Genomic DNA, 27,493 nt, shown 5'->3' on the forward strand with positions numbered 1-27,493 from the left:
ACAACTTTTACAAGCACACAAAATAAGTCAATTTTAGTTCAAGGTGATCGAAGTGTTGTTAAATTGCAGTGCTTAGAGTTTTGATTGTTGGTTCCATCTTTGATTTCAGATTGGGCAAAAATTAATGAACAAATTATCAAAGTTCAAAGTAAATTTTATTATCAAAGTACATGTATGTCACCATAACCAACCCTGAAATCCATTTTCTTGTGGGCATACTCAACAATTCTATAGGATAGTAACTAACAGAATCAATTAATGATCATCCAACTAGGGAGTTCAACCAGAGTGCAGAAGACAACACACTACGCAAATGCGAAAATAAGAAACAATAATATAAGTAAACGAACAGTAAATATCGAGAATATAAAATGAGGAGTCCTTGAAAGTGAGTCCATTGGTTGTGGAAACATTTCAATGATGGGGCAAGTGAAGTTGAGTGAAGTTATCACCTCTGGTTCAAGAGCCTGATGGTTGAGGGGTAGAGACTATTCCTAAGCCTGGTAGTGTGATTTCTAAGTGTTCCCAAAGGCAACAGTGAGAAAGGAGCATATCCTGGGTGGTGAGGGTCTCTGATGATGGATGCTCCTTTCCTGTGATGTTTCATGTAGTTGTGCTTAGTGATTGGGATGACTTTACCCATGATTGACGCCTTGCTGTTTTCATGTGTCTCTCATCTCACATGAACACGGCCAGTCCAGAGACTCGAAGCAATCCCGTAGCCACTCCTTTGCCTCCTGTATCAATCTTGGGAGCTGATGCACCATCAATAACTCTCAGAGATGTGAGGCGAGATAGAGGCTTTTATTCGCTGGAAGAGAGCAGTCAGCAGCAAGAGACCACCATTCAACATCCTGGAGACTGAGGGAGGAGCAGTGCCTCCAATCGCCTTTATACCGGGGTCTGTGGGAGGAGCCACAGGAGCAGTCAGCGGGGGGGGGGGGGGGGGGGGGGGGGGCATGTCCAAACAGGTATATGTAGTTCACCACAGAGCCTTGCTCTTTAGCCTCTGCTGTATGCAGGTAGGAGGAGGAAGCCATGTGAACCAATTTACCAAAATTCAGCCTGGGTAAGGAATGGTAGGCCTTCCTTACCTTAGCATAACAGCGGTCTAATATGTTGAGACTTCTGGTGGTGTAGGTTATGTGCTGATGTTAATTGGGCAGAGTTTTCCTCAAACAAGCCTGGTTATGTCTCTGAATATGATTTGAAATGCATCGAGATGGACTGTTTCTAGATTAGTAATTTAAAACTGTATATTTTATCAACTTTCATCTCACTAACTTGGCATGAAGAAAGATTTAATATTGCTCCCTTCTTGGTCTGCCCTGTTTCAGAATTATATTGGGTGGTACTGATTACTGATAGTGGAACAACAGAAGATTTCCATATTAGCTCTTGAACGTGAAAGGAAATAATGAATTATTCTTTGCATGGTGCAGTAACTATTCATGATTTTAGTAGAATAAGTGATTGAAAATGTGAAAGAAGTATTGACATAATTAATCCAGTAAGTCCCAGGAGCTCACATTGTATCATTTGTGAATTGAACTGCAGGCTGATTTGTATTTCATTGTGTCATAGAGAAGTGTAGTACACAGACAGACCTTTTGGTTCATCTGGTCCATGCCAAAAATCATTTAAAGTGCCTATTCCAAAGACCTGCACCATGTGGCCTTCCACATCCCTACTATCCAGGTACCTATTCAATGTTCTCTTAAACGTTGAATTGAGCTGGCATGGACCACTTGTGCTGGCAGCTCATTTCACACTCTCATAACTCTCTGAGTTTCCCCTCATGTTCCCCTTAAACTTCTCACCTTTCACCCTTAAAGCCATGAACTCTGGTTGTAGTCCCACCCAACCACACGGAAAAAGCTTGCTTGCATTTACCCGATCTGCACCCCTCGTAATTTTGTATGCCTCTATCAAATCTCCTCTCAATTTTCTACATCTTAAAGAATGCAGTCCTAACATTTTTAATCTTTCCTTATAACTCAGGTATTCCAGATCTGGCAAAATCCTTGTAAATTTCCTTTGTACTCTTTCAACCTTGTTTACATGTTTCCTGTAAACTGCACTCCAACTTAGGCCTCACCAACATTTTATACAACTTTAACATAACATTAATCTTCTGTACTTAATACATTTATGTATGAAGGCCAATGTGTCAAAAGCTTTCTTTATGACCTGTGATGCCACTTTCAACAAATGATGAACCTATGTTCCCAGATCCCTTTGTTCTACCACATTCCTCGGTGCCCTACCGTTCACTGTATAAGATCTATCCTGGTTGGTCCTACCAAAGTTCAGAACCTCACACTTGTCTGTGTTAAATTCCATCTACCATTTTTCAGCTGGCTTTTCCAGCTGATACAGATCTCTCTACGTGCCATGATAGTCTTCCTCACTGTTCACTACACCCTCCCCCCAATCTTGATGTCACCTGCAAATTTTCTGACACAGTTGACCACATTATCAGTCAGATCCATTGATATAGATGACAAACAATAAAGGACCCAGCACTGATCCCTGTTGCGTACCACTAGTCACAGGCCTCCAGTCAGAGAGGCAACCATCTACCACCACTCTCTGGCTTCTCCCATAAAGCCAATGTCTAATCCAATTTACTTTCTCATCCTGAGTGCCGAGTGACTGACCTTCTTGATCAGCCTCCCACGTGGGACCTTGTCAAATGCCTTATTAAAGTCCATGTAGATAATCTGTGTTTTGGCTCCACACATGGATTACCATTCTGGTCATCCAGTAGACCAATCCTTTTGCTCTTACTATACCTGTAGAATCCCTTCGGTTTCTCCTTCACTTTGTCTGCTAGAGCAACCTCATGCTGTCTATTGGCTTTCCTTATTTCCTTAAGTGTTCTCTTGCATTTCTTGTACTCCATAAGCACCTCATTTGTATACTTGCCTATACTTGCTATACACCTCCTCTTTTCTCTTAACAGAGGCCTCAATATCTCTTGAAAACTGAAGTTCCCTGCACTTGTAATCTTCATGGCATTTAGCTTCTTAAAAGTCTCTGGAAGATTTTTGAAAAATGAAATTACTTTATTTTTTTTAGGACGTAACAGTATAAATAAAATGTTTCTACATTTTATTCCTGGCCTAAACTACAGACATTAAACTTAGTGTTTGCAATTAAGAAATTGAAGACTAGAGCAAAATATTTGAATTAGAGTACCACAGACAAAAAGCTGGAGGAATTCACCACGTCTGGTAGAATCTGGAGAGGAATAAAGAGTTGGCGTTCATACTGAGAGCCTTCATCAGGACTGGAAAGAAAGGGGGAAGAAGCCAGAATAAGAAGGTGGGGCAAAGGGAAGGAGGACCATCTAGAAGTTGATAGGTGAGGGGAAAGACAGATAGGTGGGGGAAGGGGTTGAAGTGTGAAGCTGGGAGGTGAATGGTGGAAAAGAGAAAGGGCTGAAGGAGAAGAACTGTGGGAGAAAGGGAGGAAAGAGAGGCACCAGAGGGAGGTGACAGGAAGATGAGGAGAAGAAAAGGTAAGAGGGGAGCCATAGTAGGAGATGGAAGAAGAGAGGAGGGGGAGGAGAGTGAAGTTACTGGAAGTCAGAGAAATTGATGTCCATGCCATCAAGTTGGAGGCTACTCAGACACACTGACAGCCTGAGAGTGGCCACATTGTTCCATTTGAGGAGGCTGTGAACCAGCAACTTGGGATGGGAGTGTTAGTTAGAATTAAAATGATTGGCCACCAGGAAATTCTGCTTGTTACAGACTGACTGAAGATAACTGACAAGCAGTCCCCCAATTTACATCGGGTCTCACCGATGTAGAGGAGGTCACACCGGGAGCATCGGATTCAGTAGATAGTCCCAACAGAACTGCAGGTGAAGTGTGGCCTCACCAGGAGGGACTGTGTGAGCCCTGAATGGAGGTGAAAGAGGAGGCGAATGGGCAGGTGTATCGCTTCTGCTTGCAGAGATAAATGTCAAAAGGGGAATCAGTGCAGAGGGATGAATGGATAAGGGAATCATGAAGAGAGTGATCACTGCAGAAAGCAGAGAGTAGGGGTAGGGGAGTTAAAGATGTGTTTGGTGGTAGGGTCCTGTTGAAGATAGCAGAAGTTGCAGAGAATGATGTGTTGGGTCAGGAGGTTGCATGAAATTAGGATCGTGTGGTCAGTGAGTGCAGACAGAAGACACTCACTACCAGTAAGTAAGTTACCCAATTATTTATAGGACAAGACAAACACTAAACATACATTAAACCATTCAAAGTACACTCAGTTACATAAAGTGTGTGCCTGGGGTCTCTCTTACTGCAGCACACGTCTGCTATTTCTGTGGCACCATCCGCATTGTGGTCCATGGTGACCCAGAGAACAAAAAAAGGATAGGTGCTCTCAGCGTGCTAGATTTATACTCTACCTATGCCATGACATCATCAGCCGGCGCACATGCCAAACAGCTCTCAGTGGGAGCCTGCATCGCTCCTTAAACGAGCCAATCCTGAGCCAGCTTAAGGGAGTGGCTTTCGATGAACACTTTTTACGATAGTGGTGGGGGGTGCAATATTTCATAGCTTTCCTCCCTTCCATTGGAGAAATAAACTAGCTCAGGGTAATTCAGCTTAATGTCAGAGATTAGGCAGAACATAAATCAGAAGTATATATTTAAATATTGCTGCAGTAACTCTGTCTTTGGGTTTTATTAGATGTAAACATATAGGCGCAAAGTGTTGAAATAAGCAGTTTGTTAGGAAGGAGAGATTGGACAAATGGTTTGGCAAATTAAACCATAAAAATCAGTGCTTGAACAACCAATAATGTTGATTTCAGTTACCCACAGCCTGTAGAGTTCATTCAGACAAATGGAGTAGGTTTAAGTATTTTGCTAATACAAAACTAAATGGGTAAGTGAGGAGGATGCAGATTGAATTGGAGATCTATAGCAGATGTAGGTGCATGTGGAGAAATCTGAGCTTATCCTGTTTTCGATGAGGAACAGAAACCCACAAAACAGTATTTATATGAAACTTGAATGATATCGTTCAGTACCCTGCTGTCTTCTTAGAAGAAACACAAGAATTTCTTGTGCAAGAGCTATAAGGAATTAGAAAGGCAAAAAGGATGTTGGTCTTAACAAAAAAAAATGGAGTACACAAGTAGTTAAAGTTTGGCTACAGCTGTAAAGGACACACTATAGTACTCTGTATACTGCTTTAGTGCCTTATTTTAAATGGGATATACCTGTATTGAAGGCAGCAAAAAGAAGTTTGGTTTGATTTCAGGACAAGGGGTAATTTTATGAAAAAAGGTTGAAACTATTGGGCTTATATTTGCTTGAATTCGGAAGGTTGCATGTAATATTGTTAAGGGGCTTTGACTGCTGGGGCAGTCTGAGGAAAAGAGGTCATCCATTTAAGACTGAAATGAGGAGGAATTTCTTTGGAATTCTCTAGCCCAGAGACCTCTGGAGCTGGAATCATTATTGAAGGCTGATTTAAATTTTTATATCTTACTGTTTTTGGAGATGAGGCCATGGTCAGATCAGTCAAAATTTTTCTGAATGCTGATCAAGCTGTACGGGATGTTACCCATACCTGTTCTTTCTCGTGTTCTCATTGAAATAGTTAATGAGTGAAAAACTACGAAAAGGATCATAAGAGAGTATTTGCTTAAAACCTGATTGCTACTTCTTTGTCAAATAATCTCAAAAATATCATCCGTTAGCATATAGATTAAATTATTTTAAATTTCTTTCTTTCGATTTGTGACTGATGAACTTAATGGCAGAGAGAAATTTATCTTTGATCCTCAGCATCGAGAGTAAGGACATTGTCAACTCTACTCATCTCTGCATGTTTCTTCCTGTTTTTGAATGGTTAGAGTGGGCTAATCTTTTGTTCTTGTGCTTAACAATGTTTAAAAATGTATTAAAATCAAAATTATCAGTAAATTATATAGAAGGTAAGCTCCCAAATAGAATCAGGAGCTTTTGAAAGTATTAAAATATTTTTCCCCCCAAAGCCTTTCCAGTTCTTCGAGTTGTAGTAGATTTTTTTTTATATTCTCCTTCACTGGAGTTTAACCTATCATCTTGGCTCCAGTCTCAGTTTATTTGCTCATGGGAAACACTTAAATGTATGTTGTAGTTATCTGCAATCTTGGTTCTTCTAGAATTATCTTGGAAAGCATCCTTTCCAGCAACTTCCATTAATGTGAACCCTTCCATAATTTTGATGTAGGTATCTTAATTCTTACAAAGGTCATTCTGTCCATCTCGCTCATGCTGACCAATTATTACTTTAAACTATGTAAATTGTTAACGAAGAAAAGTTTTAATTTTAATATTCAAATTCCTCATGGTCTTGTCCCTCTGGCCTCTCCTATCATCTGTAACTCCTTCTAACCATGGAACTCTCCAAGATTTTGGCATGCTTTCATTTCTTTCAGTCCTGGCCTCTTGCATCTCATGAATCCTAATTGTTTGGAGTTCAGTATTTACCCAAACCACAGGTTCATATTTCATCTCTAACCCTCTTTACTTTTATGATAATTCTTAAAGTCTCTCTTTCTTGCAAAGTTTACAATGACATATCCTAATGGCTCCCTCTATGACCGTGTTAATAGACAATAGGTGCAGGAGTAGGCCATTCGGCCCTTTTAGCCAGCACCGTCATTCACTGTGATCATGGCTGATCATACACAATCAGTACCCCGTTCCTGCCCTCTCCCCATATCCCTTAACCCCGCTATCTATAAGAGCTCTATCTAACTCTCTCTTGAATGCATCCAGACACTTCCTTCCACTGCCTTCTGGGGCAGAGCATTCCACATATCTGGGTGAAAAAGTTTTTCTTCATCTCTGTTCTAAATGACCTACACCTTATTGTTAAACTGTGGCCTCTAGTTCTGGACTCACCCATCAGTGGGAACATGCTTCCTTCCTCCAGCGTGTCCAATCCCTTAATAATCTTATATGTTTCAATCAGATTCCCTCTCATCCTTCTAAATTCCAGTGTATACAAGCCCAGTCGCTCCAATCTTTCAACATATGACAGTCCCGCCATTCTGGGAATTAACCTTGTGAAACTACGCTGCACTCCCTCATTAGCAAGAACGTCCTTCCTCAAATTTGGAGACCAAAACTGCACACGATACTCCAGGTGGGGTCTCACCAGGGCCCTGTACAGCTGCAGAAGGACCTCTTTACTCCTATACCCAATTCCTCTTGTTATAAAGGCCAGCATGCCATTAGCTTTCTTCACTGCCTGCTGTACTTGTGTATCCAGAGATAACAGCCACATGACAGACGCACTGCCACCTGGCAGGTCGGAGGACACACCACATGCCAATCAACATTTGGTCCCTCCGAACTAATCAATGCACACCTAGATTAATGGTCACCTTAATTGGATTATCTCGCCCAGCCCCATGCTTTAAAAGGTGAGACTTGCCCTTGGCTAGCCCTCTCTTACAGACCACCTCATTGAAGGTAAGTGCATTGATTTATGTTTGGGAAGGTCTATCGTTTGTCCTGGTCAAGGTCAAGGGGGATAGCTGTCGTAGTGCTTTTCCCTTGTTCTTTGTTTGTGTAACCGTACCCTGTCCCCACACCGCTTTCTGTGTATTGTAGTTGCTTGAATTGACCCGACTTCCCCTTGTAATTAAATTCCTTATTATTAAAACTGTGTCCAGGCCTCTACTGTTGAGACTCAAAGAACCAGTTATTTTCCATCACAACATTCTGCATGCTTGCTTTCATTGGCTGATGTACAAGAACACCTAGATCTCGTTGTACTTCCCCTTTTCCTAACTTGACTCCATTTAGATAGTGATCTGCCTTCCTGTTCTTGCCACCAAAGTGGATAACCTCACATTTATCCACATTAAACTGCATCTGCCATACATTTGCCCACTCACTCAACCTGTCCAAGTCACCCTGCATTCTCATAACATCCTTCTGACATTTCACACTGACACCCAGTTTTGTATCATCAGCAAATTTGCTAATGTTACTTTTAATCCCTTCATCTAAATCATTAATGTATATTATAAACAGCTGCGGTCCCAGCACCGAACCTTGCGGTACCCCACTGGTCACAGCCTGCCATTCCAAAAGGGACCCGTTAATCACTATTCTTTGTTTCCTGTCAGCCAACCAATTTTCAATCCATGTCAGTACTCTGCCCCCAATACCATGTTGCCCTAATTTTGCCCACTAATCTCCTATGTGGGACTTTATCAAAAGCCTTCTTGAAGTCCAGGTACACTACATCCACTGGCTCTCCCTTGTCCATTTTCATAGTTACATCCTCAAAAATCTCCAGAAGATTGGTCAAGCATGATTTTCCCTTCATAAATCCATGCTGACTTGGACTGATCCTTCTACTGCTATCCAAATGTGTCATTATTTCCTCTTTTATAATTGACTCCAGCATCTTTCCCACCACTGACGTCAGGCTAACCGGTCTATAATACCCTGTTTTCTCTCTCCCTCCTTTCTTGAAAAGTGGGACAACATTAGCCACCCTCCAATCAGCAGGAACTGTTCCTGAATCTATAGAACATTGGAAAATGATTACCAATGCATCCACGATTTCTAGAGCCACCTCTTTAAGTACCCTGGGATGCAGACCATCAGGTCCCGAGGACTTATCAGCCTTCAGACTCAACAGTCTATCCAACACCGTTTCTTGCCTAATATAAATTTCCTTCAGTTCATCCTTTACCCTAGTTCCTTTGGCCACTATTACATCTGGGAGATTGTTTGTGTCTTCCCTAGTGAAGACAGATCCAAAGTACCTGTTCAACTCATCTGCCATTTCCTTGTTCCCCATAATAAATTCACCCATTTCTGTCTTCAATGGCCCAATTTTGGTCTTAACTATTTTTTTGCTATTCACATACCTAAAGAAGCTTTTACTATCCTCCTTTATATTCTTGACTAGTTTACCTTCGTACCTCATTTTTTCTTGACATGCCTTTTTTGTTATCTTCTGTTGCTCTTTAAAAGCTTCCCAGTCCTCTGGTTTCCCACTCATCTTTGCTATGTTGTACTTCTCTTTTATTTTTATACTGCCCTTTACTTCCCTCATCAGCCACGGCCGCCCCTTACTCGCCTTAGGATCTTTCTTCCTCTTTGGAATGAACTGATCCTGCACCTTCTGTATTATTCCCAGAAATACCTGCCATTTTTGTTCCACTGCCTTCCCTGCTAGGGTATTGTTCCATTGAACTTTGGCCAGCTCCTCCCTCATAGCTCCATAGTTCCCTTTGTTCAACTGTAATACTGACATATCCGATTTTCCCTTATCCTTCTCAAATTGTAGATTAAAACATATCATATTATGGTCACTACCTCCTAATGATTCCTTTACCTTGAGGTCCCTGATCAAATCCGGTTCATTGCACAACACTAAATCTAGAATTGCCTTCTCCCTGGTAGGCTCCAGTACAAGCTGTTCTAAGAATCCGTCTCGGAGGCACTCCACAAACTCCCTTTCTTGGGGTCCAGTACCAACCTGATTCTCCCAGTCTACCTGCATGTTGAAATCTCCCATGAGAACTGTATCGTTACCCTTGCGACATGCCAATTTTAACTCTTCATTCAACTTACACCCTACATCCAGACTGCTGTTTGGGGGCCTGTAGATAACTCCCATTCGGGTCTTTCTACCCTTAGAATTTCTCAGTTCTATCCATACTGACTCTACATCCCCAGATTCTATGTCCCCCCTCGCAAGGGACTGAATATCATTCCTCACCAACAGAGCCACCCCACCCCACCCTGCCAGTCAGTCTGTCCTTTCGATAAGATGTATATCCTTGAATATTCATTTCCCAGGCCCTCTCCACTTGAAGCCATGTCTCAGTTATTCCCACAACATCGTACTTGCCAATTTCCAGCTGATCTTCAAGCTCATCTACTTTATTCCTTATACTTCATGCATTCATATATAATACTTTTAATTCTGTACTCCCCTCTCCTTTAATATCAATTCCTATTTCACTTGGCCATACAGTATGATCTCTTCTTGAGCTTTCTACTCCATTGATTCTGTTGTCCTTTTTAACTTTTCTTATTTTCACTTTCCCTTTAACTCCATCCTTATATTTCCAGTTCATCCCCTCCCCCCCCACTACTTAGTTTAAACACATCTGTGTTGCAGTGGCAAACCTGTCTGCCAGAATGCTGGTCCCCCGCCTATTAAGGTGCAAACCGTCCCTTTTGTACAATTCATCCCTACCCCAAAACAGATCCCAGTGGTCCAAGAATGTAAATCCTTCCTTCCTGCACCAGTTCCTCAGCCACACATTCAGATCCATTATCTCCCTGTTCCTGCCCTCTCCAGCACGAGGAACTGGAAGCAAACCAGAGATAACCACCCTGAAAGACCTGCTTTTCAGCCTTCTTCCAAGTTCTCTGAAGTCCCGCTGCAGAATGTCCTTCCTCTTCTTCCCGATGTCATTTGTGCCGACATGCACTACCACTTCCGGCTGTTCACCTTCACCCTTGAGGATTCCCTGCAATCGGTCCGTGATGTCCTGGATCCTAGCACCAGGGAGGCAACACACCATCCTTAAATCTCGCCTGTTGCTGCAGAACCCCCTTTCCGTACCTCTTACTATGAAGTCCCCTACTACCATGGCTCTTCCTGATGTCTGACTCCTCGGCTCTGCTTCTGCACCAATTTTTGGCTCGCAGATCTGTCCGCCTCTCAGACTGGAAGTATCTTCTGTCCTGACAGCTTCCAAGAAGGTGAACCTGTTTACGAGAGGTACATCCCCTGGGGTCTCCTGTACTTCAAGCATTCTTTTCTTCCTCATTGTTGCCCCCTTTCTCTCTTCCGGTATCCTCGGTGTCACTGTAGGTCCTGTCCAGAAAACCCTCGTTTTTGCAGATAAACCTGAGGTCATCCAGTTCTTTCTTCAGTGCTGCAACATGCTCCTTCAGAAGCTGAATCTGGACACACTTTCCACAGCTGTAGCAGCCGGGGGCACCATCAGTGTCCCTGACCTCCCACTTCATGCACGTAGCACACTGAATCAGCTTAGCGGTCATGTCTTCACCCTCTGCAATTGTGCCTGGCGTAGTCTCCTCGCCATAAGAAAAATTTTGTTTCTTAGTGCTCAGTGGACTTGCCTGAGAAAGTTTATCTTTGTCTTGCAGGCATGAAAGTTATTTGCTATTTTCATGAGTGTTGCCTAGTGATCTCCTTTTAATCTATTTTCCATACTCCTTTTCACTCCTTCTAGGGAACAGTTCTGACAATACTTACTGAAGTGATCATTATATATGTGAGGGAGGGCAGTGAATTTTCAAAGATTGATGGACTATTCAATAACGGTATCAAGGGATTGTGATGGGGGTGGGGGTGGGGGTGGGGGTTAGGTGGGTAAACGAAGTAGAGTTACAGATCAGGCCTGATCTAAATTGAATTGAATGACTGAATAGAATTGCTTTTATTTGATGATCACATTTTTCAGTCAAGGCTCTGTAGAAGTTCATAAAATCTGCAGCAATATACAAAGTACAGGAAGAACCTAGCAGGTCGGGCAGCATCGATGGAAGAAGATGGACGGTCGCCATTTCAGGTCCAGACCTTTCATCTGGACTGAATGACAGAGGGAAGAGTGAAGATGTGCAGTGCAGTGCAAGGACCTAGTATTGTGATAAACCACAAAGTAAACAAATAGTGCAAAAAGAAGCAGAATAATGAAGTACTGTTCGTGGGTTTGTGAACTGTTCAGAAATGTGATTGTGGAGGGGAAGAAGCTGTTCCTGCATTGTTGAGTGTGAGTCTTCAGGCTCCTGTACCTTCCCACTTATGGTAGTAACGAGGAGACAGTGTGACCCGGATGGTGAGGATCCTTAATGATAGATGCCACCTTCTTGAGTCACTGTTTCTTGAAGATATTCTCAATAGTGAGGAGGATGGAGCTTGTTGAGCCTACAACACTGTAGCCTCTTGCAATTCTGTACTGGAGCCTCCATTCCAGGCTGTGATACAGCCAGTCAGAATGCTCTCCACCTTACACTGATAGGAATTGCAAATCTTTGCTGACTTATAACTCATACCATCAAGCAAGTTATCGTGAATCCAGATTTCACCATCTGCAGCCCTCAGGTAAGAAGCAAGATTCCACAGGACAATTGTGCTGTCCTTTTCCTCCAGCTCCACCCTGGGAACAATGGATGAGACACTGAATCGTGCTGATGTCCCAGCAACTTTAACCAGCTGAGTTATATATGTTAGCTTTATGAAATGCAGCAGTTAGTTAACAGATATGATAGAGTTTAAAAGGGAAAGAAACTTCACTGTTGTTCCTTCACTGAATCATTGTCCTCCAACAACTTGCTTTTGTGTCTCCATAAAGCCTGCATTTGATAAAGGAGTCAAAACGTGCTCCTTGTTCATACAACCAAAGCAATATGGAAGTTCACTATAAGATGGTGATATTACAGAGAATATAAAACATTGACAATGTATGCCTTTCAGGTTCCATTAACTGAGGCAGTAGATCCAGTGGACTTTGAAGATTATGTGATGATGCACCCTCCCATAATTGATCCAGGTCCCTTGAGGGACTTGTTGGAGTTTCCACAAGATGATATTGAAGTCATCTACAGCCCAAGAGAATGCCGAACGCTGGTGCAAGCTGTACCCGAGGAAAGGTAAAAACTTGATTCTTTTCTAACAGTTTGATCAGATGTATGCTTAACTACTCAAAACAAATAAAGTTATTGTATCCACAGGAGAGTATGAAAACATATGATAGCAAAAACCAAATTAGACAAGGAAATTATTCAAAGTAGTAAATGGTGTCAAGACTAATGTATTTGTGATGCATTTATTCTACTCTTTTTTAATTTATCTTTTCTATATTGATGTTCATCTGCAGTGGTTTAGGTGGAAGAATGTGGGGTGAAGTTCAAGTTGAGCTTGGATATTTTCATTTGACATTCTTTTGGAGATTATCACGGCAGAGTACAAAACATCAGCTCAACGTTGCATTAAAACAGTACATCACATGATTAATCAATAAAGGGTGAGAATAACTGAGTTATTAAAAAAATTGGTGAGAAAATCTTAGAATAGTCAGAGTTTTCATAAGTTTAGATTCAAAAATTAATGTTACTGGATTGGAAACTATATACGTTTATCAATTATTTGGAGAGGAAAAGAAATAAGGATTGTGTGCATCTGTACACTGCCAAGCAACTGTACCATTGATTGCTAGACATTGAGAAACAGAGTTAATGAGCTTTCAGATGATAGGAGGTTGTTGACTAAAATGCTTCTCTCTCCATGGCTGCTGCTTGACTTTAAGGTGAGAGGATAGAGGTTTAAAGGGGATCTAAGACTTAAATTAAGATAATGATGCTCAATTGAACTAATTCCTTCTGTCTGTACATGATCCTTAATCCCTTCATTCTTTGCATATTCTGGTGCCTATCTAAGAGCATCTTATTTGCCATTATTCTCCCTCTGCTACCAACCTTGGCAGTGCATTCCAAGCACCTGCCACTCTCTGCATTTGGGAACAAACTTGCCATGGACATCTTTGAACTCTTCCATCTCCCCCCCCCCCCTTAAAAATGTATACCCTCTCTCTAGTATTACACACTGGTAGAAGATATCAGCTGTCTATGCATCTCATAATTTTATAGACTTCTATCAGGTCTCCTAGCCTCTGCTGCTCCAGAACAAAACAATCCCAGTTTGTCCAACCTCTGTCAATAGCACATGCTCTCTAATCCAGGCAGACCCATGCCGACCAAGATGCCTTATCCAAGCTAGTCCCATTTGCCAGCACTTGGCCCAGAACTTAAAGCTTTCCAATCCATGTACCTGTCCAGCTGTCTTTTAAAGTTGTTACAGTACCTGCCTCAACCACTTCCTCTGGCAACTCATTTCACATACATACCACCCTCTGTGTAGGAAGAAAGTTGCCCCTCAAGTTCCTATTAAATCTTTCCCCTCTCATCTTAAACCCATGCCCTTTAGTTCTGGATTCTCCAAGCTGATTCTTCACTCTTATCTATGCCCTTTGTGATTTTGGACACCTCTATAAGATCCTTTCTCAGTCCCCATGGAGTAAAAACATATCCCATCTAGCCTCTCCTTATAACTCAGTCCCTCGTCCTGGCAACATCCCGAATCTTTCTAGTTTAATAAGTTCAAGTTTATTGTCAACAATAACCAAACAAAACACCATTCCTCTAGATCACAGTGCATGCACAAAACATATAACACTCATTTAACCAGGATCCTTTATGCAGGGATAAGCGAAATGGATATGTTGTTTGAGCATTCATGGTGAGGGCAAGGGATAGCCTTGTAATCTCCTCTAACATTGGTAGAAACCAGGTCTGGTTGCAAAAGTGACATGCTGGGAACTTTGGCACGACTGTTTTTAAGTTGGCATGATTGAAGTCAGCAACAATGAAGTCACCATCAGGGCGAGTGGCTTCATGCTGGCACGAGCTCCTGCAGCACTTCCCCTGCACTACAACAGGGCAGAATCCTTCCTATAACAGAGCAACCAAAACTGAACACAATACCCTTCAGTGTCCTGTGCAACCAACTACAACTTGACCTCCTGACTTTTATACTCTGTACCCTCACTAATGAAAGCTAGCATGTCAAAAGCCTTCTTCACCACCCTGTGACTCTGCTTTCAGTGAACCATGAGTTAGGACTCCAAGGTCGCTGTGTTCTACAGCAGTCCTCAGGCTCTGCCTTTCACTTCAAAATGAATACCTTGCACTTAACTGAATTAAATTCCGTTTGCCATTCCTTGGCCCACATAATCAGCTGATCAGGATCCCCCTGTACTTTTTGATTTCTGCAACTAATCTACACTCAGTGGCCACTTTATTAGGTACACCTGCTTACCTGCTTGTTAATATCTTATCGGCCAATCTTGTGGCTGCAACTCAGTGCAAAAAAGCTTGCAGGCAGGTTCTAGAGTTCTTCAGACTAAACATCAGAATGGGGAAGAGATATGATCTAAGTGACTTTGAGGATGATTGTTGGTGCCAGATGGAGTGGTTTGAGTATCTCAGAAACTGCTGATTTCCTGGGATTTTCATACACAACCGTCTCTAGAGTTTACAGAGAATGATGCGAAAAACAAGAAACATCCTGTGAGTGGCAGTTCTGTGGGTGTAAACACCGTGTTAGTGAGAGAGGTCAGACGGGAATGGCCAGACTGGTTCAAATTGGCAGGAAGGTGACATTAACTCAAATAACCACCCGAACACATAACACATCAAACCTAGATGTGGATGGGATACAGCAACAGAATATCATGAACGTACACTTAGTAGCCACTTTATTAAATACAGGAGGCACCTGATAAAGTGACCATGGGCAACATTCTGTACTGTGAATTATGCCTCCAACCTTTGTGGCATCTGCAGATGATAAATATCACACACAGCGGCGGTCTCAGTACAGATCCCTGCAGATCACCTCTAGTCATGTCACATTGCTCTGTCTTCTGTGGGAAGCCAAATTTGAATCCATACGGCCAAGTTACCATAGCTCCCATGCACCTTAATCTTCTGGATGGACCTACAATCTGATAACTTTCTTTGTCACTTTTAGAAGTTCATGCTGGAAGCCTCAACTCAATTTTTATAATTACTATTTTTATTCCTGTTTTCAGTGATATGGACCCTCATGTAAGGGACTGTGTTAGAACCTACACTGAGGACTGGGCCATCGTGAATCGCAAGTAAGCTTTAGGTAGTATATTTTCAGTAAATTTCTTTCTACTGGTTTAACGAGCTTTAATTGTAATGTAATTTTTAAACATTCGTTAAAACAGGTATCACAAACTCAGCACAGGATTTAATCCCAACACACTTGACAAACAGAAGGAAAGGCAAAAAGGTTTGCCAAAGCAGATCTTTGAATCAGATGAAATGCCAGACCCCAACAGTTACCAGGATGAACAGGTGAAGCACTTCATTGAATGTACTTACAAAACAATAGCAAACACATTACCCAGGGTGAGTTGTGGTGGCATCCGTCGGTCTCAAGAGACCATGGATCTGCGCCTGGAGTTTCTAGGGTGCAGTCCTGGGCAGTGTTGTATGGGAGACCGGCAGTTGCCCAAGCTGCAGGCCTTCCCCTCCCTACGCCACCGATGTTGTCCAAGGGAAGGGCACTAGGACCTAAGCAGCTTGGCACCGGTGACGTCGCAGAGCAATGTGTTTTTAAGTGCCTTGCTCAAGGACACAAACACGCTGCCTCAACTGAGGCTCAAACCAGTGACCTTCAGGTTACTAGTCTGATGCCTTGCCCACCAGGCCACGAGTTGGGGTGAGTTAGTTACGAGTTAATGTCATAAAGCATAGAAATCAATAAAATGGTGCATCTGGTTTTTATTGCATTGTTGTTTCTGGAAGTTTGGTGTAGACAAATTGAATATCATGTTTCCTTCATCCAGCAGTAGCAAAAGCACTTAATTGGTTGCAGTATTTTGTGACATCCTGATATTGTGAAAGGTACTAGGTAAATTCAAATCTTTCTGTTTAATCAAAGAGTCATGTAGAGTAACTAGTTCCAAGAATTAAGCACAGGCTGAATTCAACTCAAAATTAGATTTTATATATATAAATACTATTAGGTATATGGTACCTCTTGAATATTTCAAGTTTTACAAATGTATTCACAATGACTTGTAGTCAATTTGGAAACAAATGTGGTATCAACCACACAGCAATGAAATGGACACTAAATTTACTTTTATTATAGTGCGAAAAGTTGGAGCATGGAAGTTAACAAAAAGGTCTCTAATTGCAGGATGATTTGAAACGGCGTTCTGTATCCATAGACGATACTCCTAGAGGTAGCTGGGCCTGCAGTATTTTTGATCTCAAGAATTCGCTTCCTGATGCTGTCCTTCCAAATCTACTAGATCGATTCCCTATTGAAGAAATAGACCAACAAAATGAAGAACAGAGGAAGGGAAATCGACATAAGGAACTATTTGCACTTTATCCAGCACCAGATGAGGTTGGAAAATAGTGTTTCATGTTCTTTACATTGTTGCAGAATGGGTGGCTTTGAGCTATGGTTGCTATTGAATGATATTAATTGCAACTTTATTCAAAAACAACACAGTTGCAGATGAGAGAAATTAAAGTTATCTTGATACAACCTTGACAGCAGGAGGTAATCCTCTGAGTTTGCTTTACATCTGATGTACTGTGCTTGCCATTGCTATACTTCATCTGGATGCTGACAGCTGTATTGGGAAGTGTTTCATTGTCCAGAGCTAATGTTCTTCAATATCATAAGTACAAAATTAAAGAAAATTCTTAGAAAACTTAAATATTTTATATGATCTACTGAACCGTTGTTACAAATGAACAATTTCTGTACAAGTTGACCACTTTAAGCAAATACACCCCTTCCCATTTTGTTTCATATAATTTTCTGCCACACTCCTCAGCTAGCTGAAGATATGCTTTCCAGAGCTTAATTTGTGGCTGTATTACTTTTCCTGCAAAAACAAAACAAAAATTCTGGATTTGGTGCTGTTTTCCGGCAGTTAGTGTGGGCAGTTAATTTGTAACCAGTCATAAGAAGACTTTCATTTTGAATGACTATGGTTTTTCCTCCTATTATCGGTTCCTTGGGTTCTACTAATTGCTTTCATTTCCTTATTCTCCAAAAAATACAGAAGCAAGAATTGAGCTTCTCCCAGCCCTTTCACCACTTGGCCAGAAACTGCATTTTTTTATTCCAACAACTGACTTGCCCTCCTACTTCCGTCCTAACTTCTGTGATTTTCTTCCCTATTTTTTGAAGATGACTCAGTCGACTACAGTTCACAAATTTCAATAGCCCACTGTTCAGATTCTGATTTTCATGCATGAACCAGCTCAGTATAGATCAGGCTGAAGGGTGTCATTGATCAATCCATCCTTGTCCCATGTCCATATAGGTAGGTCCACCACATAAGGACATAAGACGTAGGAGCAGCTGTAGACTATTTGGCCCATGGAGCCTGCTCCACCGTTCAATAAGATCATGGCTGTGGCCTCTGCTCCACCTACCTGTCTTTTCCCCATAACCCTTAATTCCACTGCTGTGCAAAAATCTCTGTATGTCTTAAGTATATTTAATGAGGTAGCCTCTATTGTTTCCTTGGCAGAGAATTCCATGGATTCTCTATTCACGGGGAAAAGCAATTTCTCATCCCCAAACTTTGAGGCTATCTCCCCAGTTCTCATTTCACTGACCAGTGGAAACAGCTTTCTGTAAGACCAAAGGGCATTGAGCCATTTGGGTGATCGAGTCTGCTCCTCCATTATTCTCCTGCCTTCTCCCGGTAACATTTGACAGATTCCATTAAAATGATAACCAACATCCAGCTGAACCTGGAGGATATTAGTGGTCAGTTTCAACATGGTGTCTCTGTTTACGAGAGTTCTCATTAAGGGCAGCTTGGCCCTCTTGAAGTCAAGATTTGATACCATTGACCTTTTTGAATACATCCTTACATTGGAATACTTCCTCTACAAGGGGAACTACCATGAACAAATGGACGGATTGGCCATGGGATTGTCCTTGTTACTGGCTGTTGCCAATTTCTGCATGAAGGACTTTGAGGAGAGGATTCTGAGTTCATCGCCCTTGCACCCCAACTTCTTCTTCAGATACTTATTCATGTGACCTCGTGGACTCCAGGCACTCCCAACAGTTCCATGACCATCTGAACAGTATACATCCAAACATTCAATTTACAGTAGAGATGGAGAAGAATGGTTGCCTCCAATTCCAGGACATTCTCATTTGATGGAAACTGGACAGTAGCCTCGGACATGCAGTTTATTGGAAACCCATTCATATGGACTTATATCTCAATAATAACAGCCACCATCATGCCTCCCAATGTAGAGTGGTTCTTTCTACTTTGACTAACCATGTGAAAACTTTTTTTGGACCCAGAGTCTCCTCGAGGAAATCAGACAATTACACACGACGTTCCTACAGAATGGCTACAAGGTGAAACAAATCACTGACAGAAAAATCAGGAAACCTAACAACGAGGAGGAGCCCATCGCTACCGCCTGTCTTCCATATATTTCCTGGAAGGATTGCCAGAATCCTGAAGAAATATTGGATTAACACCGTTCTGAAACTCATAAGGAAGCTCAGGTTACAGTTTATAAGGTCAAAGGTGACCTGGAACTCAGATCGGTAGGTGTTTACAGGATTTCCTGTGAAAGCGGAGCAGTGTATATCAGCCAGATGGGACACATGGTAGAAACCTGCATCGGAGGAGCCCAGGATGTGTATCTGTTTGGGTTACCCATATAAATCGATGGTAGCAGAACACTGCATTCACAATGGCCATCAGGTTGACTTCAGCACAAAAATACTGTGCCATGCCAATGGCTTTTGGAACCACCTGGTAAAGGAAGCTATTGAAATAAAAGTAGAGGAAAAGAACTTTAACAAAGACGAAGTAAAAAGTGGAATTTGATTGTAAACAAAGTGGGTGAGGGCTAACCAATCAGGAGGGATGGACTACAAGGGCATAAATACCACTGGACTAGACGTGCCCAGGCATCATCCCTGAAGATGAAGCAGAGGTTGTCATAGAAACATTGGTTATAGTTGTACCTGGCTGGAATCCTGAGAAGAATTTATTCGTTATACATGCAGGGAAAGCACTGGATCTTATTTCAACATTTGTTGCCCTATTAGTCAAGAACCTATCAACCTCCACTTTAAATATACCCAGTGGCAGCCTCTGCAGCCAGCTTTGGCAATTTAATTCAAGAAGAAATTTCTTACCTCTATTCTAAAGGGACGTCCTTCTACTCTGAGGCTGTGCCCTCTGGTCCTATTCTCTTCCACTACTGGATGCATCCTCTCCATGTCCACTCTGTCTTGGCCTTTCAATATTCAATAGGTTTCAATAGGACTTATTCTAGATTCCAGTGAGTACAGACACAGCACCCATAAATGCTCCTCATATGTTAATCCTTTCATTCAATGTCAGCATGTCCTTTCTTAGATATGGTGCTCAAAACTGCTCCCAATACCCCAAATATGGTCTGATCAATGCCTTATAAACCTTTAACATTACATCCTTGCTTTTATATTCTAGTCCTTTCAAAATGAATGCTAACATTGCGTTTGCCTTCCTTGCCACCAATTCAACCTGCAAGTTAACCTTTAGGGACTCCTGCACCAGGCTTCTCAAGTCCCTTTGTACCTCTTATTTCTGAATTTGCTCCATGTTTAGAAAATAGTGTGTGTTTTTATTCCTTCTCCCAAAGTTTAAGGCCATACACTTCCTAACACTGTATTCCATCCGCCTCTTTGCCCGTTCTCCTAATCTGTCCAAGTCCTTCTGCAGACTCTGCTTTCTCAACACTACCCGCCCTTCCACCTGTCTTTGTATCATCCACAAACTTGGTCACAAAGCTGATCAGCGTGTCATCCAGATTATCGACGTATAACATGAAAAGAACTGATCCCAACACTTTCCCCTGCAGAACACCACTAGTCACCGGCAACCAACTTGACCACAACAACTGGATCCTTCCCCTCCCACTCCAATTTTCTTTGTGGGGCCAATGAGATGACGTGAACCCAGGCACTAGCTAGCCAACATAGCCTTTGAGACCCTCGATCAATGCGACAGAGAATCCAGATTCCCAATTACAACTACATTTCTCTTCACAAACATGAAAAAGTCTGCAGATGCTGGAAATCCAAAGCAACACAGACAAAATCCTGGAGGAACTCAGAAGAATAAATGGTCGACGTTTCGGGCAGAGACCCGTCTTCAGGACTGAGAAGGAAGGGGAAGATGCCGTAATAAAAAGGTGGGAGGGTGGGAAAGATGCTAGCTGGAAGGTGACATGTGAAGCCAGGTGGGTGGCGAAGGTCAAGGCTGGAGAATAAAGAACCTGATAGGAGAGGAGAGTGCACCATAGGAGAAAGGAAAGGAGGATGGGACCCAGGGGGAAGTAATAGGCAAGTGAGAAGAAGAAAAAGGTCAGAATAAGGAATGAGAGGGTGGAATTTGTTTACTGGAAGGAGAAATAAGTCTTCGTGCCATTGGGTTGGAAGGTACCCTGATGGAATATGAGATGGTGTTCCTCCACTCTGAGAGTGGCCTCATCGTAGCACAACATTTCACTTCTTTCCCCTCTCTTGAATGACTCTCTGAACCATGGTGCCATTGTTCAGTGGCTCATCCTTCCTAAGGCCTCATCCTCACAGAGTGCAATAATCACTTTCCTCTTTCTCTCTTCCTCGAACCTTACCCCTTCTGAACACACTGCCCTCGACCCTCTCGGCATCAATCCCAACCCTACCATTGAACCTGCAGACAAAGTGGGCGCTGTTGTAGCATGGTGGACTCATCTCTGCCTTCCTGAGGCCAGGCAGCAACTTTTAGTCACCTCCTGATATCTATCCCTTGAAGATGACCCACACCAGACCATCAGAAAATTATGTCTGACATCTCACTGACCTCATCAACTCTGGAGAACTCCCTCCCACTGCTACAAAACTCATGGTTTCCTTACCACACACTGCTCACTTCTACCTCCAACCCAAGATCCACAGAACTGACTCTCTGGTAGGCCCATTGTCTCTGCCTGCTCTTGCCCCACTAAACTCCTGTCCTCATGCCTCGACCCCATTCTTTTCCTCTTGATTCAGTCTCTTCCCACCAACATCTGCGGCACTTCTCATGCCTTCAATCTCCTCACTAATTTTCAATTCCCTGGCCCTGACCACCTCATTTTCACCATGGATGTCCAGTGTCTATACAGTTCTATCCCCCACCAAGAAGGTTTTAAAGCTCGCCACTTCTTTCTCAATAAAAGAACCAAACAGTTCCCCTCCACCACCACCCTCCTTTATCTGGCCAAACTATTCCTCACATTGCCCCAAACTCCATGAACCATTATCTTCTGGCTAAGTTCTTTTTTGTGGCACCTTCTTGAATGCCTTCTGGGAATCAAAGTATACCACATTGGCCTATTCCCATCTCTCCACTGTGCTCATTAATACCTCAAAGAATTCCAGTAAGGACCTGCCCTTCATGAATCCATGCTTGAAGCTGTCATTAAGGAAGAAATAGCAAGATACCTGGCAGTGCCTGATGGAACCACTTATAAATGTCTTGCTATTTCTTCCTGAATGATAGCTTCAAGCATATTCCCAAACAAACTTTAAGCTAACTGGCCTGTAGTTTCCTGCATCTTACGTTACCCTTTTGCCTCCATCAATTTTTAAACAGAGCAGTGACATTCACTGTCTTCCAATCTACCAGGACGTGCCCAGGGTTCAGAGAACTTTACTACTCCAAGTGACTTTGTATGTGTGAGCTTATAGTTGGATGCTGTCATTTGTTTCTGTGGTTATCCACAGCTGCTTCTCACCACACTTGCTTTCCTTGCCTTAACCAAATATACTTTTGGTGAGCATTGTGAAAAATCCTTCGTAAGTTTCCACTGTTCCTCAGTTGTCCCACTATATAGCCTGAGTTCCTAGCTCCTCCCTCATCCCATTATAGTCTCCCTTAATTATGTAGAATACACTGGTTTCAGATCAAACTATTGCACTTGCATTTGTATAAGAAATTTAATCATACTGTGATCACTCTTTCTGGCATAACTGATTGGCAGGTCTTAGAAACATGAGATCTGTCTGATTTCACTTCCTGAAAAGGAAGAGCCTATCTAAATGAAGCATTTCAACAACTGCCTTGTCCTTATGTGAGCTACTTATCTCTTTGTTTAGTGCAATATCTCATTACTTATTGGAGAAGGTCTCTAGAATGGCCCAATGATGACTGTGGCTTTTCTGAAAAACTTGTCAGACATTTTGTTTCCTTTTCTTGAGAGACAATGGCCAGCAATAAATGTTTATGAAAGTTGCCTTGACTAACAATGAAGTAATTTCTCTGCTTTGTTTCAAACTGATTACAGGATGAACCAATAGAAAGACACACAGTCCCTGAAGTTCCCCGGGAGCACTTTGGTCAAAGGCTCCTTGTGAAATGCTTATCTTTGAAGTACGTGGGTTTTTGATTTCTTTCTTTCTTTTTCAATCTTTTTATTGAGTTTCATATAAATATAAAAAAAACATAACATAATAATGAATAGGTTATGAATACAATAGACTTGAAATTACATTGATAATAGGATAATAATATCCTATTAAACATCAACAAAAAAAATACATTAATCAATCGAGTCTATATAATTATATATGAAAAAAAACAAAAATAATCATCAAAAGAAAAAGAAAAAAAAATTAAAAATGTGTGAAAGAAAATATATATATGAAACAAACACTAAACTAAAACTAACAAGGGCAATAATAACAGTTTATAAGTATATGATAGTGTCAAAGAACTCCGGAACTCCATACCTGAACATGAATAAGCAGAGAGAAGGTCTGGAAGAGGCCAAATTAATTCATATGAAAATGTCGAATGAACGGTCCCCAAGTTTCTTCAAATTTAATTGATGAGTCAAAAATAGTGCTTCTAATTTTTTCCAAACTCAGATAAGAAATAGTTTGAAAAAGCCACTGAGACATGGTAGGAGGATTTACTTCTTTCCAATTTTGTAATATAGACCTTTTGGCCATTAATGTTACAAAAGCAATCATTCGTCTGATTGAAGGAGAAAACTGATTACCATCCTCATTTGGTATACCAAAAATTGCAGTAATAAAGTGAGGTTGTAAATCGAGGGTTTTTGTTTTAAAAAATAAATTGTGAATTGTGAAATTATTTTGCAGATTGAATAATGTGAAAATTTAACAGAGAATTTCAGAAAGGTGGAAGAGCAAAAATATAGATTGGCCTAACATCAAAAGCAGGAAAATGCTATTACTAAAGATGTAATAAAAGGAAACTCAGAAAATATCGTGGTGATTAGACTAAGCCAACGTAGAATTATGAAAGGGAAATTACCTTTGACAAATCTGCTGGAGCTAGAATGTATCTGGTTGAATAGATAAATGTTAGAAAAAGTGGATATGGTTTATGTGAATTTGTAAAAGGCCTTTGATACAATCCCACATAATAGGTTAGTGTACAAATTAAAGGTCATAGAATTGGGATGATATACAAACATGGTTTGAAAATTGACTGATAAGAACAGAGAATGGGAATACTTGGGACGTTGTTGGGGTTGCTAAGGAAGGGATCAGTACTTCTACCTGAGTTGATTATAATGTGGAAACATTCACAAATCAAGCTGTGCTGGAACCAGGAAAGGGAGAAAGCAAGCAAGTTTTATGTTGTACAGAGGGCGGAGGAGGGATAGATGAATAAAGGGAGCCTCTGACAGGGTGAGCTGGGGTTTCCATGGTGATAAGCTATAGCTGAAGTCATCCAGTTGTTAGCTTAATAAGAGAACTTGGAGAGAACATGGACGAAGAAGTACAGAAGCTGTGAACAGAACATTTAGGTAGAGAGAATACAAACAACAGATCCCAAAATCTGCACAAACATGGGACTATACAAAATCCCCAGCGAAGAACTGAAGCAACATTATTGATGGATGACTTATGGTAGAACTGATTCATCAAAAAGTGGACAAACCTGAGGTTGTAGAACTCAGCATTGAGTCTGGAGTGTTGTATACTGCCCAAATGGAATGTGATATTCTTATGTTTACTGATGACAGAAAACTGGATGGGGCAAGGAAGCTACAAAAGTAAGATTAACTTGTCTGTCACATGCACATGAAAACATTGAATCACACACTGTGATGTGTTGATTGCATCAACAACAAACACAGTCTGAGAAACTGGTGGGCACAAGTGTGATCATACTTCTGGTTCCAACATAGCGTGCCCACAACTTAGTAATGCTAACCCGTACGACGTTGGAATGTGGAAAGAAACTGGAACACCTGGAGGAAACCCACGTGGAGTACTGTCTGCGGTTTTGGATTCCTTGCCTAAAAAAGGATAAACAATGGTTTCCAGTTAATCGGGAAATATCGGGACCAATGCATTTTGGCCCAATAAAGTGGTTGTCCCAATTAGCCAAACTTTCAAGAAATAATTAAAAAGGTATAAACAAAAAAACAAATTATTATTTGAGTAACAAGTTATGTATTTAAATGAAATACAGAACAAATTAAAATACTACCAATACTACTACAGTAAAAAAAAACTGCAGTTTTTCCAAATAGTTATCTATGAAGGAATTTATCCGGTGTATGCTGTCTTTTGATTGACTGCAAACAAACAGAGTTGGCGCAGACATTGCCTTCATTCAATGGTTTTGGTGATTGCATTCTCCAAATCTTCATTTTCATTGTAACATCCAAGATGAATGTTGAAACCGTCAAACTCTTCATAGTTCCTAACTTGTTAAAGTAGTGAGATTGATTCATTTTCACTCCCGGCCATTTCTGGCATCTCTAAGCCTGAATGTTTGAAACTGCAATGAGCAAAACAGTTCTAATTGTGTTAATGCTAATTTCTCTCCACTTATCAGTGACAAAAGTCGCTGCTTTTTGAACACAAACACATGCAACTGAACTCTGCCATGGACGGTCCCAAGCCCGGCTGTGAAAGGAGGAGGGCTGGACGTGGCGCTAGCAACCCCAGTCCGCTACAGAAGCACTGAAGTCCTCATCCCTGGGCAGGGAAAGACCTTCATCTAAAAGATGTACGAAGTTGCCTGGTGAAAGCGGAAGCCATGAGGCTGATCAGCCCAGGTCTCGGGACCCTGGTGAGCCACTGTTGGTGGCCTATGCCCCTGTGCAGTTGATGTGCTGACGAAGAGGAAGAAACACAACTAACGCTATTTAAAAAAAAACTGTTTGCTCTAAGCATGGTGTAGTACCTAACGACCATACAAGTGTACGCAACTGATGCTAGTTGGAATGTTTGGCAGTAGTCTCCTGTTCCAGTTAAGTGGCATATTGTCCCAAATAAACAAGGGGGAATTCCAGCCATTTTCTCAATTAGTTTTTGTCCAAATAAGTGGCTGCCCTGATTAACCAATGGCCCAAGTAGCTGGAATCCGCTTACCTGCCATCAGAGGGAATGCAGTGGAGGTTCACCAGCCTGATTCCTAAAATGGTGTGGTATGTACAGGAAGAGACTGCTTCACAAACAAGAGAAAATCTGCAGATGCTGGAAATTCGAGCAACACACACAAAATGCTGGAGGTACTCAGCAGGCCAGGCAGCATCTATGGAAAAGAGTACAGCTGATGTTTTGGGCCAAGACCCTTCAGCAGAACTGGAGGAAAAAAAAGACGAGGAGTAGAGCTAAAAGGAGGGGGGAGGGGAGTGAGAACCACAAGGTGATAGGTGAAACCGGGATGGGGAGGGGTGAAGTAAAGAGCTGGGAAATTGATTGGTGAAAGAGACACAGGGCTGGTGAGGGGGTAATCTAATAGGAGAAGACAGAAGGCCGTGCAAGAATGAAAAAGGGAGAGGAGCACCAGAGGGAGGCGATGGGCGGGCAAGGACATAAGGTGAGGAAGGGAGATGGGGAATGGTGAAGGGGGGGGTGGCATTACCTGAAATTAATGTTCATGCCATCAGGTTGGAGGCTACCCAGACGGAATATAAGCTGTCACTCCTCCAACCCGAGTGTGGCCTCATTGCAACAGTAGAGGAGGCCATGGATAGACATATTGGAATGGGAATGGAAAACGGAATTGAAATGGGTGGCCACTGAGAGATCCCACTTTTTCAGGTGGACGGAGTGTAGGTGCTCAGCGAAGCAGTCTCCCAGACTATGTTGGGTCTCACCGATATACAAGAGGCCACACTGGGAGCACTGGACACAGTATAAAACCCCAAAAGACTCACGGGTGAAGTGTCTCCTCACCTGGAAAGACTGTTTGGGCCTTGAATGGTAGTGAGGGAGGAGGTGTCAGGGCAGGTGCTGCACTTGTTCTGCTTGCAAGGGAAAGTGCCAGGAGGGAGATCAGTGGGGACAGACAAATGGGCAAAGGAGTCATGTAGGGAGTGATCCCTGTGGAAAGCAGAAAGTGGGGGGGTGGGGGGTGAGAGAGAAAGATACATTTGGTTGTGGGATCCCGTTGGAGATGGTGGAAGTTGCAGAGAATTATGTGCTGGACACAGAGGTTGGTGGGATGGTAGGTGTGGACAAGAAGAACCCTATCCCTGGTTGGGTGGTGGGAGAATGGGGTGAGAGTAGACGTGCGTGAAATGGAAGAGATGTGGTTGAGAGCATCATGGATGGTGGAGGAAGGGAAGCCCCTTTCTTTGATGAAGGAGGACTTCTCCTTCGTTCTGGAATAAAAGGCCTTATCCTGAGACCAGATGTGGTGAAAATGAGAAGGGGATGGCATTTTTACAAGTAACAGGGTGGAAAGAAGTATAGTCCAGGTAGCTGTGAGAATCCTGTGGTTTATGAGACGTTTATAGATAAGCTGTCTCCAGAGATGGAGACAGACAGATCGAAAAAGGGGAGGGAGGTGTTGGAATTGGACCAGGTAAATTTGA

At 42.1% G+C, this 27,493-nt stretch overlaps 2 protein-coding genes across 5 annotated transcripts in view; one reads left to right on the plus strand and one right to left on the minus strand.

Annotated features, from left to right (window-relative positions):
• usp1 (ubiquitin specific peptidase 1) overlaps positions 1-27,493 on the minus strand; it is a 217,108-nt gene that overhangs the window by 11,182 nt on the left and 178,433 nt on the right. The gene's annotated exons all lie outside the window — the stretch shown is intronic.
• The window catches only part of dock7 (dedicator of cytokinesis 7), a 182,299-nt gene that overhangs the window by 6,066 nt on the left and 148,740 nt on the right, over positions 1-27,493 (plus strand). For all 4 annotated transcript variants that reach the window (XM_059984429.1, XM_059984426.1, XM_059984427.1 and 1 more), the window contains exons 3-7: positions 12,489-12,664; positions 15,664-15,732; positions 15,826-15,955; positions 16,806-17,018; positions 22,970-23,055. In XM_059984429.1, the coding sequence (XP_059840412.1) occupies positions 12,489-12,664; positions 15,664-15,732; positions 15,826-15,955; positions 16,806-17,018; positions 22,970-23,055 (674 nt within the window). The remainder of the gene's footprint in view (positions 1-12,488; positions 12,665-15,663; positions 15,733-15,825; positions 15,956-16,805; positions 17,019-22,969; positions 23,056-27,493) is intronic.

Source organism: Hypanus sabinus, chromosome 11, assembly GCF_030144855.1.
Source record: "Hypanus sabinus isolate sHypSab1 chromosome 11, sHypSab1.hap1, whole genome shotgun sequence".
In the NCBI taxonomy this organism is placed as follows: Eukaryota; Metazoa; Chordata; class Chondrichthyes; order Myliobatiformes; family Dasyatidae; genus Hypanus; species Hypanus sabinus.